Here is a 19,084-nt window from a genome sequence, read left to right on the forward strand (position 1 = left end):
GTTTAGGGGATTCTACAGTGTTTGAAGATCAGGAATAGGGAATTTTACTGTTAAAAGGTGATCAGAATTTAACTTGAAAACAGTGGCTCAGTGTTTTCAAGGTAAGTCTGAATTTCTAGATCGGTCTGAAATTCATTACATATGGTCAGATCTCCCTACTAGACATACAGATTTTAATGTAATCATCTTTGTAATAAAGTATATGAGAAAAGAAGTGTTTTAAAGTTAGAAGAGTAATGGAGATAATGGGAAATCTTATTGGATTCCAAGCAGTCAGAATTTAAAGCTGAAAGGAATTTAGAGATCATGTTGTCAGACTCTTTCTATAATATAATAATTATTTTCACCAAGTCTTATATCGCATATCTCTAACCAAATACATCCATTGCTAGGGGGAACACGCTACCTTCTGGAGCAGCACGTTTTCACTGTGGGCAAGCACACATTTACATTTTGAATTTGGAATTAAAATTTTTTTAAAATTTAAATGAGCGTCTGTGACTTTTGCCCATCTGGTTAGACTTTCCTGTTTTGGATAAGAACCCATTCAATCTTCCCTTTATTCTACATGCCAGATATTCAGAGAGTAGAAATGTAGCTATCATATCTCTCCTTAGTCTCCATTCCTTCTGACTTAATATTTCCCCAGGGATTAAAACAAAAGTTCCCAGACTTTTAGATTATATAGACTAGTAAAATTATTAAATTATCAAAGGAAAATGGCATAGGTGATAGAGGCTTTGTTCATCTCCTCTTACAACCAAATCAAAGTTGTGATGGAAACATGGAGCAAGCAGCAAGCAGAGTCACCAGGGGTCTAGATGAACAGAAGCCCTTCAACTAAGGAGAGAAATAAGAAATCACCCTGCAATGGGAGGAGATAGGAGGGAGCAAAGACACAAGGCTACCCAGTCCGAGCAGCTGAGTGGGACAGACGCTAGGGCAGTGGCAGCTGGCAGCTGCAGATATTTTTCTTAAAGTGGCCATGTCCACAGCTGGACTTTTGCAGTGACCGACTTGCACACTCTGAGCACTAGTGCTGGGTTGGCTGTTCAGGGGGCACCAGAGACTTACAGGAGGACTCTGAGTTGTCGGAGTGAGGGCCGGAGGCGAGGCTTTCTCCCAGGCAGAAGTGCCTGCGGTATCCATTGTTCCTCTGTTGATCCCTTGCCTCTCCCAGTGTGCTGACCCAGTGCCACCATAGTTGAGACATTATCAAACTGGATAACAGAGGTCAGGTCACTCTGCTCAGAGGATTCCTGGAAACTTTGCCTCCCTCAACTCCCAGCCCTCCCCAAGTTACATCCAGCTGTGTCTTTGAAGAGTCTTGTGCCTCTTGCTGAGCAGCTTCAAGGTCCACACTGGTGGCAGCTGACCTTAGTTTCTCATGTGGCCTTTTGAGGTAACTATAAGCACAGCCTCTGTGTATTGCTTGCCGAATCTTAATAAGCGGCCCTGGAGGGGCACAGGCTGGGACTAAACTTGGCCTGCAGCTGAACCCCTCTCAGAACTGTGCCACTGGACACCTAATGCACAAAAGCCATGTTAATAAGACCGGGAGACTTAGGAGCTTTGCTCAGTACATGGAAACAGACACAGAAAGGCAGCCAAATGGGAAGGCAAAGAATCAGAAGCCATATAAGAGAACAGAACAGGGATCCAGGAAAAATGGAGTCAAGCAATCTAACAGATGCAGAATTTAAAACGCTGGTTATCAAGATGCTCAGTGAAATTAAAGGAAGTGTAGATGAAGTAGGGTGAGAATTTTAACAAAGAGTTAAAAAACATAAAAATAGAAATTATAAAAGGGAACCAGTCAAAAATGAAGAACACATTATCTGAGATGAAGAGTGTATTAGAGGAAATCAACAGAGTGGAGGAAGAAGAGGATCGAACCACTGATACAGAGAATGGGGAAGCCAAGGACACCCAATCAATACAGCAAGAATAAAGCCAAGAATATAATAATAATTTAAGGAGCCTATGGGACACTATTAAATGTAAAAATATTTGTGTCATAGAGGTACCTGAAGGATGAAGAGGAAGAACAAGAAGTTTAAAACCTATTTGAAGAAATAATGATAGAAAACTTTCCTAGCTTGGTGGAGGAAGTAAATATACAACCCTAGGAAGCTTAGAGAGTCCAAAAAAGATGAACCGAAAGACGCCCTCACCAAAAACACATTATAAGTAAAATTCCAAAGGTTAAATACAACAACGTTAAAAGCAGCAAGAGAAAAGCAATTATTTACCTACAAGGGAGCACCCATAAGACCGGGAGCTGGTTCTCAAAATAAACTTTGCAGGACAGAAGGGCTTTGGCACAAAATATTCAATGTGATAAAAACCCAGGATCTACAACCAAGAATACTTTATCCATCAAAGCTATCATTTGGAGTTGAAGGACAATTAAAGAGCTTCCAAGACCAAAGAAAAAAGAAAAAGCTAAAGGAATTTATCATCGCCAAGCCAGTATTACAGGAAATGTTGGAGAGACTTCTTTAAGAAGAAAAAACATGTATTAAAAACAGGAATAAAGAATGGTAATAACTACATTTCTGTCAAGAAGTATCTCAAATAGAAAAGAACTAAGTGCTCCAACCAAAAAAAAAAAAGAGTGGCTGAATGGATAAGAAAACAAGACTCATACATATGCAACTTACAAGAGACTCACTTCAGTTTAAAAGACACACAGACTATAAGGAAGGGGATGGGCAAATTAGCACCTTGATGGACTTAGAGGGTATTGCACTGAGTAAAGTAAGTCAGATAGAGAAAGACAAATAACACATGATTTCACATACATGTGGAATCTATAGAACAAAATAAACAATAACAACAACAAAAATGGAAACATTCTTAGATACAGAGAATATTTTGAGGGATACAAGACAGGAGGTGGGTTGTTGGAGGACAGTGAAAAAGGGCACAGGGATTAAGAAGTACAAATGGATAGTTACAAAATAGTCATAGAGATATAAAGTATTGCATAAGGAAAATAGTCAACAATGTTGTAATAAATATGTAAGGGGAACGGGTACTAGATTTAGTGGGGTGAGCTCTTTTTGAGATACATATTTCTAATCACTGTGCTGTACAACTGAAACTAATATATTATTATATGCCAACTGTAATTGAAAAAAAAATGAATTGTACAGTATAAATGTGAGCAGCTAATTGAATATCGAATGAAATATAATTATCTTATATTTCAATAAAGCTGTAAAAAAAGTACAAATTTCATTTATAAGACAAATTAGTTCTGGAGATATAATGTATAACACAGTGATTATAGTTAATAATACCATATTACACACTTGAAAGTTGCTCAGGGAGTAGATCTTAAATGATCTCACCACAAAAAAAGAAATAGTAATTATATGAAGTGATAGGCGTGTTAACTGAAGCTTTTACAGTTATCATTTTGCAATATATCAAATCAACACATTGTACACCTTAAACTTCCACTTAAGCGTTATATGTCAGTTATGTTTTTAAAAAGATGTAAACATTATCTTACTGACAAGCAAGGTCACAGCATATATGGTTTTTCTTTATTAGCATTCTGGTGTCTTATCTCTAATTTTGAATGTTCAGAGTTAGTTTTGAGCGTAGTAGCACTAAACTCTAGGATCTTATGTCCAGTCCCTGGCTTCGTGGGTGTGGTGAGACAGTTGCAACAGTAGCAGTGGCTGCTTCCTGTTCCTTGGATTGCAGCCTGATGGTCTGTCTTCAACCTAGAAGTCCCAGTGCCACCACAGACTGTCACAGGACCCCACCTGCACAACCTCTGATTCCCATCTTGCTGCCTGTGGCAGAGGTCAAAGCGGTTATACTCAGGTCATTTGTTCTGTAAGAGTTTGGAAGCCCCACCATCTGATGTTCACTTCTCTTTCCCTTTCAACAATTTTGTAATCACCTAATTCCTAGTATTAATTGCTTTTTTGCTTAAATTGCTAGATTTTTGAATCACTGAATGCTGAATGGTTCAGAAGGTTTTTTTTTAGTGTTTGTTATTTATATCTCACAATTGGATCGTTATTGGAGAATATATTCTGTATGATATTGAATCTTTGGTATGTGTAAAAGCTAGATTTGTGATCTAGTATATGGACAATTTTATTAAATTCTATATGTTCTAAAAATTATTAAAGAATTATGGGAAGTCAAATAAAGTATACAGCTTTTTATTTAATTTAGTATAGCAAGTAAGACTAAATTCAGATTTAGAAATCCAGAACCATAATTTATTATCAGCACTATTTTATAAATAAATAAAAGTTTACCACCAAAAATATAGAAATGACAGAATTAGAATAAAGGATGTTTGGCAACCATCGTATATGCATTTTCTCTTTTGCCCCTCCCATTTCTACAAAATTCTCATTTGGCCATTTCATCATCACTGCTGATGACCAACATTGGAAAAGCAGCATGTGAACACTAAAGTAAAAATGACATGAAATGTAACAAGGTATTCATTTAGGTTAAAAATAATTTTCCAGAATTTGTACCGGGAAAACTAGGCAGCAATTTCTGTGAAAAATGCAGAGCTTTATATGACCACAAAGTCCATATCAGCCAGCTGTAGAACATGGCTCTTAAGCAAGGTAAATATGGAACTATTGTGTCTCAATTTTACAAAACAGTAGCCGCAGTGGCCAGATAATAGATGCCTTGTTTTTTATGTCAAGATTCATTGTAAAGAATACTGATAAACCCAAGCAGCACTTTTAAACTTGTTTTTTACTTAAGGTGTATGAAATAATTCTGTCAACAAAGGGAGGAGTAATTTGAAATAGTCTCCTGTGTTTTAGGGGATGGAGGGAAGAAAAAGAAACGACGAGTATTTGGGGGGGGGGCGAGGGGTAGAATTCCAGAGACTGTATCAGAAGCATGAGCAGAAATTGAGGAACATGAAGCATGTAGAGTAAAACTCTCAAGAATAAGTATTTCCTCTCCTGAGTAGCCATTATCTGAATAACCACAGTTGTGATGATATAGACATAGTCAGTAATGAATTGTATCCCCCCCCCCCCCCCCGTTCCCACCCATACGCCCAGTGTATTTGTTAGATAGTCTCTCATCTGTAGCTTTTGGTAAGTATTGGACAATACGTCACAAATTGCCCAGGAAAATTACAAGTCTCATAAAAGACGTAATATTTTCTCAAGTATATGAAAGTGATGTTGGAAAACTGAAATATAGGAAGAACCAGTCAAGTTGAATTCTGATCAGATCAGTCCAGTTAACAGTTTATGTGGAGAAAATTAACAAAGGTGATGATGTCTCACTACTACATCTTTACAACACATAAATTTAATTATCCAGAGATTAAGATAGGCCTTTGGAGGAAAGGTTGGAGTTCTTGGTACTATATACAATTCCATTATATAGATTCCATTGTCTTGATTGCATCTTGCTTAAAGCTGGCGAGGATGATTCTTTTCACATTTTTGAAACATTTGTACTTCTGTTATGTTTGTTTATTTTTTTATTGATTTGTTGAAGGTCTCAATATTTTGAGGCTAGTGATTCTTTGTCATTAATTTGTTAATTCTCCCAATATGTGGCTTATCTTTTCATTTTTTGTTTTGTTTTACTGTGCTTACTTTTTTATCCTTAACTTCTAGTCATGTTCAAATTTCACTTGTCATGCATGTATGTACATGTATATACACAGTAGATCAAGTTCAACATTGCTGTTGCATAGACTAATGCTGATTTATGTATTTCCATTGCATACACACACACACACACACACACACACACATACATACACATACACCTAGGAACAGAATTAGGTATACATGCATAATCGGTTTTTAATAGGTACTACCAAATAGTTTTTCAAATTTACATTCCTACCAATGGTATATTGAGAGGTTGATTTCCCTACATCTTTGCTAATGCTTGATATTGTCAGTCTTTTAAAATCTTTTTAAATTTGCCATTTTCTTTTATTTTGAATTTAAAATTTTACATAATATGTTGTATTCCTTGTTCTCTTTGAGTTTTCCTCAGATACACTTGCTCTTTATTCATTTTCAAGCCGCTTTTAATTCTTGAAAAACACTAACCATACTTGCTCCATTTTCTGACTTAATTTTAATACCTGTAGTTTTTCAAGCGCAGTTGTGTTTTCTATAGGTTTTATGCTCTCTGATAATGAGATCGTTCTTTAGGTTTGTATTTCTGAAGAGTTTATGTGTAAAATAGAGTAGATGGGGATCACAGAATAATTTATATAAAGGAGCCTGGCCTTTATCATTTAGACCTGTGCTATTTAATATGGTAGCCACTAGCCTCATGTGTATATTTAATTTTATTTAAAAATTCAGTTCTGTGCAGTAGCCACAAAATCAAGTTCTCAAGAGCCAATTGTGGCTAATGGTTATTGTACTGGACAGCACAGAATATTTATATTACTAAAGAAAGTTCTATTTGGTACCACTGCTTTAGACAATTATGACTGTTTGTGTTATGTTAAAAAAGAGAATATCTTTGGAGCTCTTCTTTTAAAGATAGATTACTTTCTAACCTGGGTGAAGAGTCGTTTTGAGGTGGATAGTGCAAGAGGTAGGGAGATCAAATCAGAAGCTATGTTGCTCTTTAGGAGAGATCTAAAGAATCATTGAAGAGAGTTTAAGTAGAAGAGATCATTACTAGAGATGGAAAGAAGGTGACAATTGGCAACCTTTAGTATATAAGATCATTGGTATGTTATTGGGAGATGAGGTGGGAGAGGAAAGGGGAATGATGTGACTTCTCGAGTGACTTTGTGGATCTTAGCTCCAGTGCTTTGATGCACATGGCACAAACTCATATAGAAAATACAAGACAAAAGGGTAGAAATACTGGAGAAAGTACATTGGAAGACCCAGTAGGTTTAGGTTTTAAAAGTTTGAATTTGTGATACTTTGTGGAAGAGGGAGGTCACTTAAATTAATTTGGTAGAAAATATTGCAAAATCAATTTAGGTCAAATATAGAGAATTTTCTAATAATCATAATTGCCCAAAGTAGTAGTTGGTTGCCTTGGAAATAGAGAGCTTTCTTAAATCTTTGATATATGATCATATGGTGGGAAATTATTCTGCTGGATTATGAGATGATTCAGGTATTATTAAATAATCTTTAATTTCTGTACCTTTGAGATTTATGGTGAATGAATTTAATAATATTCCATCTCAACTATATATATCTTCATTTTTCAACAATTAAAATTTCTTCATCTCTTTTAACATGTTTGTAAAATCAGAATTGTTAATTTATGGGTTAATTGGTATAAAGTATAGATCTCCTCTTACCAGTAACAAGATATAATTTTTTACTTAACACAGACTAAATCTGAACAATTACAGGTTTTTTTGTTTTAAACGTTTTGAAAGAAAGATATTTACTGGGATAAACTACCTGATGAGGAACTTTAAATATTAGTAATCTTTAGTTAAATATTAATGTGATCTGTGAAGACTGTGTTATTTGGTATAGTGTAAGATGAATTACAGATGATCAGAAATCTTAACAAAGTTGACATGGGCACATTTTTACTTAGAAAATAGGAAAATTTACTGGAATGTTGAGTGTAAAGGATATACATATGTAAAAATTATGTATGGCTGTTTAAATGTAGTAGTGTAAGTACATATATAAAGAGTGATTTTTTTTTTAGCACAAATATAAAATTGCTACTTTTTTCTACCCCCTTCTTTAGGATGTGTTTAGTTTTCAAGTATCTCCTAATATGAATCCCATCAAAGTAAATGAATTGGCAATCCAAAAACGTTTGACTATTCACGGGAAAGAAGATGAAGTTAGCCCCTGTGACTATGTTTTGCAAGTCAGTGGGAGAGTAGAATATGTGTTTGGTGATCACCCATTAATTCAGTTCCAGGTATGTGTATTAACTATCATTTTACGAGAGAAGGGTGTGTGTATATATTTAACAATTTAAATTTCTGATAAAAAAATATTACTGCAATAGAACATGTGGAACCTAGAGCATATTGTACAGAATTAAATAACAGATGCCCATAATCCTACCTACTTCGAGGATAACCATTGTTAACATTTTGGCATGTTTTTGTCATTTTATTTGGAGTTATATATTTTTTTTGTCATAATGATTATATATGTTTATGTATGTATCTATATATTATGCTTTCATTCTGCTTTTTGATTGAGTTGTTCTAGTGTTATAATGTTGTCTATTATGAATTCTTAATACAATTTGTTATAACCGTCTACTATTTCATTATAGAAACATAATGATTTAGATATGAAATATTCTAGGGGAAGTAAAATAAAATATTTTGACTAAATGGGCATTAATTGAATTGTATAAAAACTTATTGTGATTATCAGTTAACTAGGTAAAGTAATATTAATTATCACTGTGTATCAGAGAACTTTTCAATTTCACTCTAATATTTTTATGTATATTTTCCCTTCCCCTACCTTTTTTTGTTACTTCCAATGTAGTAGGAATTTTGTAAACATGGGTATGACCATTCTCAAAAGCTTGCCTTAATCTTTGAGATATTTATTACCATTTAATCATAAATTCTCTGATTATATGCTTTATGGAAGGCGCTTAACTGCCTCAGATTACTTTTGGAATAAAGTGGAGTTTAAATAAGATATGTACAGTGCAATACTCCTTTCTCCACCATTAAGTATGCTATTTAAAAATGGGTAAGATCCTGGCTTTGCCTTCAAAGGACTTGGAGATATATTTGTTGAAATTACATTTGGAGACAAAAAATGGTCATTACATAAAGAATAATAGGCTAAGTGCCAACTTGTATAAATAGATAAAGAGTAACAAGATTTTAGAAAAATATGTGATCATTTTTATTTGTATTTTGTTATTTTGTTTTATTTTAAGAAAGAGGAGTACAGGCATGCCAAGTATTAAGTGATATTTGAGAATAAGAAGCTGTGATTTATTAGCCAATAACAGGGAATTTTACACCTTTGCTTTTAGAGTTTTGGTGTGTCTTCTAATTCTTGTGCTTTAGTAGGTGGAGAGTCTAACAGGAGTTATAACTTCTGTGCACAGCTTTGTGAGTTGTGCTTGAAACAGTAGCACGTGAGAGGAAGAAGAAAGTTGGGAAGTGCTCAATGGGAGCATAAAAGTACTGATTTCTTCCCTTCGTGTTCTGCTATCTTTTAAGTAGCCTCCTGCTTCTTTAACACTTTTATCGTATCTTGATAAGGGAAAGGTATATTATTTTTCCAAACACTAAAATTGGTTATTATAAAGAAAGATAAAGGCATGCATATGTTTTTGTACAAGATCACATGAGACAATATATAAATGTAGGCAAAGGAATGTGAAGGGCATGGAATAATATCTCTCCTATTGAAAAGTTTTCAGTCAATATATTTATCACAGTATCATGTATCTCCCACTTATCGTCCAGTCTGGAAATTTTTTTTTAATTTCAAAAAATATATTTTTAGCGGTTCTGAATTGAATATAATACATGAAATTACACTTCATAATTTTATAGGAATGTTATTCTTTTGAGTAATACATTTGATTTCTATTCAGTTTGTTAGGACTCTTTGGTAATGTGAATAACCGCCCCCTTTTTTATATGCCTCTGGAGAGTCATTATGGTTTTATAGAAATAAAACAGAGCACTAAACTGCGGTGGCTGGTAGGTTTTTTCTTGGGAGACAGTAAGGTTGCCTGGAGGGAGACCTGTGCTGAAAAGATACCAGGTCTACCTCAAAGATCCATGGGAAAGTATGAGTTGGCCACTCGAGGACTTAAGAAATGGTCACATGTGTACTACATACACGTCCACCTTTCCTGACTGATTGAGGAAAGCTCGCACTGTGATATCTGTCTATGATGATAAAGCCCTGCCCCTGTGCTGATTAGTCAAACTCTCAGGTATTAAGTGCAGAGAAGAGAAGACAAAACATCTAGTCTGAGGCACATATTACTTTAAGGGTTAGCAAATAAACAACAACAAAAACAAGTAGGCAGGTGGATTTAAATCTAGGTTTTAAAGATACTAGGTCTGTAACTTAATCCTGATTTTTGTTCTTTAATCTATTAAATGGGGGATAATCTCACAGTTTTTATGAAGATTAGCTATAACATATAAGAAGTGTCTAGCTCAGTTCTTATGTCCTTAGATGTTCAGTTAATGGTAGCTTTTTTATGTTGTGATTTTAATTCCTCATATTCTTGACATCAAGTTAAGATGTACTTTCATAGTGCATTTGATATCGTGTTATTCAGCTTAATTTTATTCTTCTGTTGATTTAAGTATTTGGATGAATATCCTTATCTTATTGTTTCTTACCACTTTAGTATATCCGAAACTGTGTAATGAACAGGACCTTGCCGCATTTTATACTTGTGGAATGTTGCAAGATCAAAAAGATGTATGAACAGGAAATGATTGCCATAGAGGCTGCCATAAATCGAAATTCATCTAACCTTCCTCTTCCTTTACCACCAAAGAAAACTCGAATTATTTCTGTAAGTTTCATGTGTGAACTTTTGACAACCCGAAGAAGCATGTGATTTTGTTAGGTTGTATGCTTAAGTCTCACATATTTTCTTTGCTTCTGCTTCTGTGAAAACCAATGCATATTTGCCAAAGACCCATCACCATTTATCAATAATTATCTGTCTAGCTACTATCTTTTTTTTTTACTCAAGCTACCTGTAAATATGCCTTTATATTTTTGGTAATCTTTTGGTGCCAAAGCAAAACACCATTAAATTAGAGATTTTTTGAGTTTAGAGCTAACGATAGGACTTCAATGAGCAATTTGAGACATAGCAAAAAGGTAGAAAAGGTAGATTTGCAGAAATTGTTAATTTACTGGTACATTTCATTTCTATCAGCTTGGCTATGATAGTGTTTGTGTTATAATTTGTCTGTCTTATTGAATACTTTTAGATTTTAAGTGTATCGAAGGCATCATTTTTTCAAGAATGTAATACATTTGTATAAAGCAAATTTTAAGTTTGCGTTGATGGGAATAATTAACATTTAAAAAAAAGTTATTCAGTCTTAACAAATTGTATGTTTAGCCATTCCTTGATGATTAAAATTTATCTGTATATTAATTTAAATGATCTATTTCTAATTTATTCAAAGCTATTTGGTTTCGGTATTTAATTTAGTAAATCTCTTAGCAGTATTTGAATGCTGCCTGTATTTTGCCAAGAGAACTAAGTGCTGGTGGTCATGATGCTTAATTTAATATTTGTGACTTTCAGTTGTTAGTTTGGAGGTCTGTTGTCATTATTTTGCGAGTGGACATGAGAACTGATAAGATGATTTCATTACTAGCATAAAATATTCATGTCTTTCTTAAAATACTCTATTTATTTCATTCTTACAGCATGTTTGGGAAAATAACAACCCTTTCCAAATTGTCTTGGTTAAGGGAAATAAACTTAACACAGAAGAAACTGTAAAAGTGAGTACTTACTAAGATTTGAATTTGTTACCTGCTTCATTATTTGAATAACTTACTGATATGCTCAATGAATGTAACATTGGAGATTAAATTTTACCTGTTTTGGTTAATTACATAAGATAGAAATATGGCAATTTATTTTAAGACAATTAAGAATTATTGTTTTAAAGTGTTCTTTGACTAGTTGGTGATGTACCGGACAGAATGACATTTTCCAGTATATATTATGTAAAAGACATTGCCTGAGATCAGGAATTTAGCAAGTGAAATTTAAACTGAAACTATAGGTCACATGTTTGTATGCAGGCTTACTCTCCTTTCTCAGCCTTGCTTAGAGCTGCACCCAGCCTCCTCTCTCAGGCTTTATTTTTTCTTTTAAACTGCTGAACATAGAAAATGTAATACCATTTCCTGGAAGAAAATAGATGACTGCATTACAGACCACAAGTTGTTAACACATAGAGATTTATTGCACAACCTCATACAATTAAGTGAAGGCTTAACAAGGCATTTTGTCTCAAAGTATAAAGCATGCATTTTCTCCTATTTTGCTTGGCAGGAAATTAAGTGAATAGTTTTGTGATCTAAGAAAGAGATTCATTTAGTTTGAGATGTTTGCTGGCATGGAGATATATTCAGGAACACCTTGCCAAAGATTACCAATGGCTTGCTTTTGTAAATGGACATTAAAGATTCTTTGGGTAGCTGTCATTAAAATAAGGGCTTTTTTACTCTTATAGTCTCAGCTAGATTTGAATTTTTAATGAACGTGCTTATGCTAATTAGCCTTCATTTTCTATTTTAGTGATAATTTTATTTTTTCCTTTAATTAAAAATTTTCTTATTAATTTTTTTCAATTGCAAAAGTATGACCTTATTACAATAGATAAAAAAAAGTCTAAACATAAACAAGAAAAAAACTACTGATCTCTCTTACTCATTTTTTGTGATCATATGGGATTTAAGGTTACTGAGTGACCTCCATATTTATACAAATACATATAAACATATGGTTTGGGGATTGAAAGGGTTTAGTTTTGTTTATTTTGCTGATTGGTTGGTTTGTTAAACAAAAAGTGATATTATATACATTATTCTAGAACTTGATTTATTTGATTTATTTACTTTATAGTTCATCTTAGTCATAAGTATTCAATAGAGTTTCATGATAATATATTCCTAAAGGCAGAAGTCACATATAGGTAGATCTATCCTCAAGTCATATGGAGTATTTTTTATATATATACCATTATATATTATGTCTTTGTCAGTGACATTTTATTTCCATAGGTTTTGCCAACTTCCTTCAGCTCTTTCAAACTGGATTGATTCTATTACTTGTGGTTATATGTTCTTAGGAGTAGTGGTCTTAATGATGTGTACTATTTAAAGTATCCCTCATTCCATGTCATCTAGTTCTGTAGTCTCGCCTTGCCAACTCTTTTTCCAGTGGGGTTATACAGTTGAATGTAAGTAAGTTAATGTAATTATGACATGGTTTTCTTATAGATACACCTTATTCTGTGTAAGTGCTGCACAGGTTAGGAGCTCTAGTACAATGTTGAAAAAAAATCCGAAGAAGAAAAAAAATAGGGGTGTGCAACTTTTCTTCTTTCAAAACTTTTGTTTGGCTGAGACCTTCAATATGATGTTAAATATAAAGCAATGAGAGTGAATATATCAGTCAGGATTCTCCAGAGAAACAAACAGAACCAATAGGATGTGTGTGTGTGTGTGTGTGTGTGCGCGCGCGCGCGCGCACACATGTACACATAGGCATGCACATGCAGACACATTTATTGAAGGAATTACCTCACATGATTATAGAGTTGGTTGTCTCCTATGGTCTGCAGGCTTTGTTGGTAAACTAGAGACCCAGGAGAGTCAATAGTTTAGCTCTAGTGTGAGTCTGAAGGCCTAAGAACTAGGAGATCCTGTTGTGTAGTTCCTATTGAAGGCTGGCAGGCTCAAGACCCAGGAAGAGCTGTTGGTTCAGCTCTACTCTGAAGGTAAGAGAAAAGCTGTTAATCAGACAGGCCTTTCTTACTCAGAGAATGGTCAGCTTTTTTGTTCTGTTTAGTTCTTCAACAGATTGTATTGGGGCCACCCACATTATGGAAAGTAATCTGCTTTAGTCAGTCTTCCATTTAGATGTTTATCCTATCTAAAAACTTACAGGAACACCCAGAATATCTGGACATCCCAAGGCCTAATCAAGTTGACATATGAACCATCATAGTAGATGTCCTTATTTTCATCTTAATCTTAAAGGAAAGCATTAAGTGTTTCAAGTTAAAGTGTAATGTTGGTTGTAGGTTTTTATAAATGCCCTTTATAAAAGAAATTCTCTTCTTTTTCTACTTTGCTGAGAGTTTTTATCTTGTAAGGCAGCCGTCCTCAACCTTTTTGGCACCAGGCACCAGTGCTCCTATGAGAATCTGAAGCCTGATGATCTGAAGTGGAGCTGAGGTGACAGTGCTAGTGCTGGAGAGTGGCTGCAAATATAGATGAAGTTTCGCTTAATCACCTGCCCCTCACCTCCTGCTATGGGGCCCAGTTGGCTGGGGATTGCTCTCAGTTACTAGCGGCATCTTTCAGGTCCTGGCTATGTGGCTCTTTTCATTTTTAAATCTAGAAATGGAGAATTTCTTAAGTATCAGATCCTTCTCGCTCTTCAAATCTATTGCCAGGAAGAGCTACATCCCATTTATGGGCTCATGGGTCAGACCCCTGAAAGATAATCTTCCTTCCTTAAAGTCAACTATGTCATATAGTATGACCTAATCTTGGGAGTGAGATCCGTTATACTCACAGTCCCAGAGATCTTACATGACACATGGTTCTCTGGAGTCTGTAATGAAAATCATAGCTGCTAAATGAAGATTCACTGCTCTGCCTGGCAGGCATTTGAATGTTTTTCAACACTGTAAGAGTACTTAGAATTCTATAACATACACCTTCTTTCCTGGTCATTCTTTTCCCGACCTTGTGATATCTCACTTTTCTGTTGTGCTTCTTAATATTCAGCAGAAGCCTGAACTCAGTACTGCCTAAAATCTAAAAGATGGTGTTAGTGTAATCAGAGAGCACTCAAGAGGCCGTTTGGTTATAGCCGTAGTGGAAAAGGGGTCTTCTAACTCTCATAGAAAGTGAAGTTCTCCCCATTTTTTTTCTTTCTTTTCTGTTTCCTATTCTTTTCTTTGTTCTCATTTGCCCTAGTCTCTAAGAAGTCCCGTGGCAGCAGCAACAGTAGTGGGGACAGGCTTAAAATGCAAAGTTGAACCTTTCTCTTTAATTAAAGGAATTGTAGTCTCAAGAGAATGGGGTAAATCCTCATTGACTTTCCCCACCCCTCATTTTTGTTCTGTTCTCTGGCATAGCTGCAGAACGTATGGGTGAATAAAGCCCCAGCTTTCTGGCAGAGTGACAAGAAAAGGGGAGTCCCAGGTGACATAAAAATACTTGGATGATTGCAGAGTGGGCGGAGCTTGGGAAAGCTACCCCTTAAGGTTGTTTATGCTCATATGTTTATTCCTGAGCAGTACATGTGGATCTGAGTCTTAACCACCTACATACTTTGTGAACTGAAATGTGGCGTAAATTACCACAGAGATCTTCAACTGGTCACTGTATGATACAGATATAGGATAGAGGCAAATAGCCCCACAAAGAGCTTGAAAACTGAACTGGTATTGGAACCACAGCATACAGAAGGCTTTTCAGAATGTGCAGCCTAAACCAAGTTATTGTTGCTTAAAACAAACATATAAACATTTTCTGTAGGATGTAAATGCAACCAAGAGTCATATAACATAATGATCAAGTGTGTAGGATACAATTTAAAATTAATTGGCATGTAAACTAGGAAAATCTCAAATTTTATGTATAAAGATAACCAACAAATATCAATACAGAGATAACATAGATTTCGAAATTATCTGACAAAGGTGTATTAAAGCATATTATGGAAGTTATTAAAGTTATTATAAAAATGCTCCAGCAACTAAGGGCAAACATAGTTAAAAGGAATGGAAAAATAGAAAGTCTCAAGCATGAAATAGAAGATATAAGGAAGAACCAAATTGTAAATTTAGGAATGAAAAATAAAATAACTCACTCAATGGATTCAATAGTGGAATGGTAAAGAAAAAGGAATGAGTCAGTGAACTTGAAGATTAATCAATAAAAAATTACCAATTTGGACAAAAAAGAGAAAAAATGATTGGGGGAGAAGAAATCTGCAGAGCCTATGACAATATCAGAAGGCCTAACATTTGTGTAATTTGAATCCCAGAAAGAAAGAGTACAATTCAGAAAAACTGTTTAAAGAAATTATCACTGGGAGCAGTCCACAGTTGTTGAAAGATGTAAATATTATAATAGATTCAAGAAGCTTAGTGAATCCCAAACAGGTAAACCCAGAAAATTTCAAGCCCATATACATCGCATATCACACTTATTAATCATAAATCATAACACCTCATAGCCTAGTTATATTGTCTTAGCACACCAAACCTGTTAAATATATATAATTGGAAAGAAATTGTAACTTAATCTTTTAAAATTCTTATTTTAGTGTCTAGACTTTAAATAAATATTTGTGCAATGAGTTAATACATTTTAATTTAATATCTGTAACATCTTTGTATCCTTGGATAAAGGTAGTACACAAAAACACACGACATCTCAATCTTCTGCAAATCAGAACAAATCTGCCTCGTTACAAAATGATTTACTTCATAAAACCATGGGAATTCAGCCTATTCATGCTAGTGTGTGTGTGTGTGTGTGTGTGTGTGTGTGTGTGTGTGTGTGTGTGTGTGTATCTAATATTTAAAGGCAAAATGTAGCGGGTTTTGGCCATATTTGTAGAACAAGAAGGAAGTTAGGTGTTGATCTTGGGAAAAAGTTTTATATCTTGCCCAACACTGAACATTTTTAATTGGTAAGTTCAGCAATGCAGTTTGTGTGGAGGCTTGGCACATCCTTGCTGTAGCAGAGTGGCAAGTCCTTTGTATTATAAAGCCTGTCTTCTCTTCCTCTTCAAGTGTTCTGAGGCTTGCAAAAAAGCATTTCTCTGGAAGTTTACTACAGCCAGACAATAAAATGTGTGACTGTGGTAAGCATAATGGTGCTTTAAAATTCTTCCCTTTTCAGAGGCTGAAGATGATCCAGACCAAGCATCAGGAAATGGAACAATTTTGACAAAATTTCATGTGATATAAGTTTAGAGAATGATTTTTCTTACTGCATTTTTCCAAAAACAAAAACTTTTAAATATCTTATTCCATGGGCGAATTTAAGTTCAGTAAACACAATTTTTAAAATTTTATTTTAAATGTAGATAATTTATTCTACTCTTGTTTGTTCTTAACCATGTATCAACTTTAGTTATTGAAAGGACATTTCTCAAGCAGACATAGTATTAATGACTCAGTCTTACATAAATCATATCTTGACTATTAGTGAATGATACTTCAGGAAATTTCTTCAGAATATGCAGGGTGTCTTTTTTTGTTACCATGCCCAAATTACACTCATTCTTCATTGTTATTCTTTTCCAGATCATACCCTCTGCTGTTGCTGTTTACAGCTAATATAGGATTTTTCTATCCCTTATACTTGAGATTTTTTTTTTAGCTTTATAGCCAGCTGATTTATAATTTTGCTTCATTCCTTATGACTGAATTTTGCCAGAAGTTGATTGATAGAATTATAAGTAGCATTGTTCATTTTCTTTTTAAAAAAAGTATTAACTAACATTTATTGAATACTTATGTAGTAGGTAATTGCTAGTTTGTATTTCTCAGAAATTATCAAAAACCAAGAGATGTTAATGTTTCTAAAGTCAGCAATTTATTTTAAGTAGCTTGGCTTTATCACAAAAACATTGAAAATTAATTCATTTTTTAAACTTGTAATTTTTCTGAATAAACTATATTTATATTCTGTATGCAAAATATATTTTATGTATATTTCATTTTACTTACGATTTACTTAATCTCACAAATGATTTGAGGTAAGTGTGCTCCCACTTTGCATGCTTTTGCTTGCACTCTTGCTTTCCACACACACATACACATACAGTCTCACTCTCACATACATGCACAAAATATAGAAAATTTTGACTTTTTAAAAAATAATTGAGGGTATTAAATGGACCTGAGTCTTTACAAAAAATGAAAGACAGTGATGTGTAGGATAATCAAATATGGATAGAAGATCTTTAGTTGGCTCTTTATAATGATAAATTATTTAGAATTAGAAAGAGACTCGGGAGTCATTTTATCCATCCCTTCCTTCCCAATTATACAGAAAAGTAAGACAAGATAGACCCCAAGTAAATGAAATTAGTGGAAGCAAGCATATGATAGTATTTTTATACTTATGGTCTCAGTTTCTTGAGATCTGTTTTATCATTGATATCCTTGATATTTTTTTTTAGCTCGTCTACTTAGTAAGTGAAAAGTAGGTTAAACAGTTTAGTAAACAATATACTAATTCTAGTGTGATGCTTCTATGAGCAAATAGGCTTTTCTGGAGTTAATGTGCTTCTTCTCCCAGTATATGTTTCTTCATTCTCCAAAATAGAGATGTTTCTGTAATGCAATATTCATGATTCTGTTATTTCTTTTTTGTCTCTCTTATTACAGGTTCATGTCAGGGCTGGCCTTTTTCATGGTACTGAACTCCTGTGTAAAACGATTGTAAGCTCAGAGATATCAGGGAAAAACGATCACATTTGGAATGAACCACTGGAATTTGATATTAATACTTGTGACCTCCCACGAATGGCTAGATTATGTTTGGCTGTTTATGCAGTTTTGGATAAAGTGAAAACAAAAAAATCAACTAAAACAATGAATCCCTCTAAATATCAGACTATCAGGAAATCTGGGAAAGTGGTAATTATATACTAACTTCTATAAAATTTTTTATAATGGAATAATTTAATAGAATAAAAATACTATAGTAGAATAATTTTATAACCCTTTGAAATAATTGAGTATTATAGGGAAAATTATATAACTTTGCTACCTAAGAACTGATTTCAAAAAGACAATAAATCTATATTTTTATGTCCTGTTTATTCATTTCTCTTTTGGCAAATTTACTTTAGTGAATGTTATACTATAAGTACTCATTTATAAATATTACACTTTTTAGAAGGTACACATAAAGAGAATGAAGAAATGAAAAAAATTAAAGGTTCACAGTCTCTTAAGTGAAATTCTAGGTGCCAGATACGTTCGAGTATTCAGAATTTTGTACGTTTTTTTAAGATCATAGGTTGCAGTTCACTCACTACACCTTGTAGGGTCTGGAGCTCAAATCTGTAATCAAACACATCAGTATCTAGTAGTGAAATATATGAATATTCACACTAAATGAGATAAATGAAGATTATCAGGTTTTTTTTTTTTTTATAAATTTTTAAACAGTTTTTATACATGTAGATCTAGTCCTTTTTAAAAAAATTAAGTTTAATGGGGTAACATTGGTTAATACAATTATATAATTTTCAGGTGTACATTCTAATTTGACATCTGTATATTCTATTGTGTTTACCAACCAAAGTCCAGTTTCCTACAGCTACCACATATTTGACTCTCTTTACCCTGCTCCTT

At 33.9% G+C, this 19,084-nt stretch overlaps 1 protein-coding gene across 3 annotated transcripts in view; it reads left to right on the forward strand.

Annotated features, from left to right (window-relative positions):
- PIK3CB (phosphatidylinositol-4,5-bisphosphate 3-kinase catalytic subunit beta) overlaps positions 1 to 19,084 on the forward strand; it is a 167,081-nt gene that overhangs the window by 91,200 nt on the left and 56,797 nt on the right. For all 3 annotated transcript variants that reach the window (XM_016151202.2, XM_016151204.2, XM_016151203.2), the window contains exons 6-9: positions 7,717 to 7,896; positions 10,333 to 10,503; positions 11,379 to 11,456; positions 18,110 to 18,361. In XM_016151202.2, the coding sequence (XP_016006688.1) occupies positions 7,717 to 7,896; positions 10,333 to 10,503; positions 11,379 to 11,456; positions 18,110 to 18,361 (681 nt within the window). The remainder of the gene's footprint in view (positions 1 to 7,716; positions 7,897 to 10,332; positions 10,504 to 11,378; positions 11,457 to 18,109; positions 18,362 to 19,084) is intronic.

Source organism: Rousettus aegyptiacus, unplaced genomic scaffold, assembly GCF_014176215.1.
Source record: "Rousettus aegyptiacus isolate mRouAeg1 unplaced genomic scaffold, mRouAeg1.p scaffold_m13_p_4, whole genome shotgun sequence".
Classification (NCBI taxonomy): domain Eukaryota; kingdom Metazoa; phylum Chordata; class Mammalia; order Chiroptera; family Pteropodidae; genus Rousettus; species Rousettus aegyptiacus.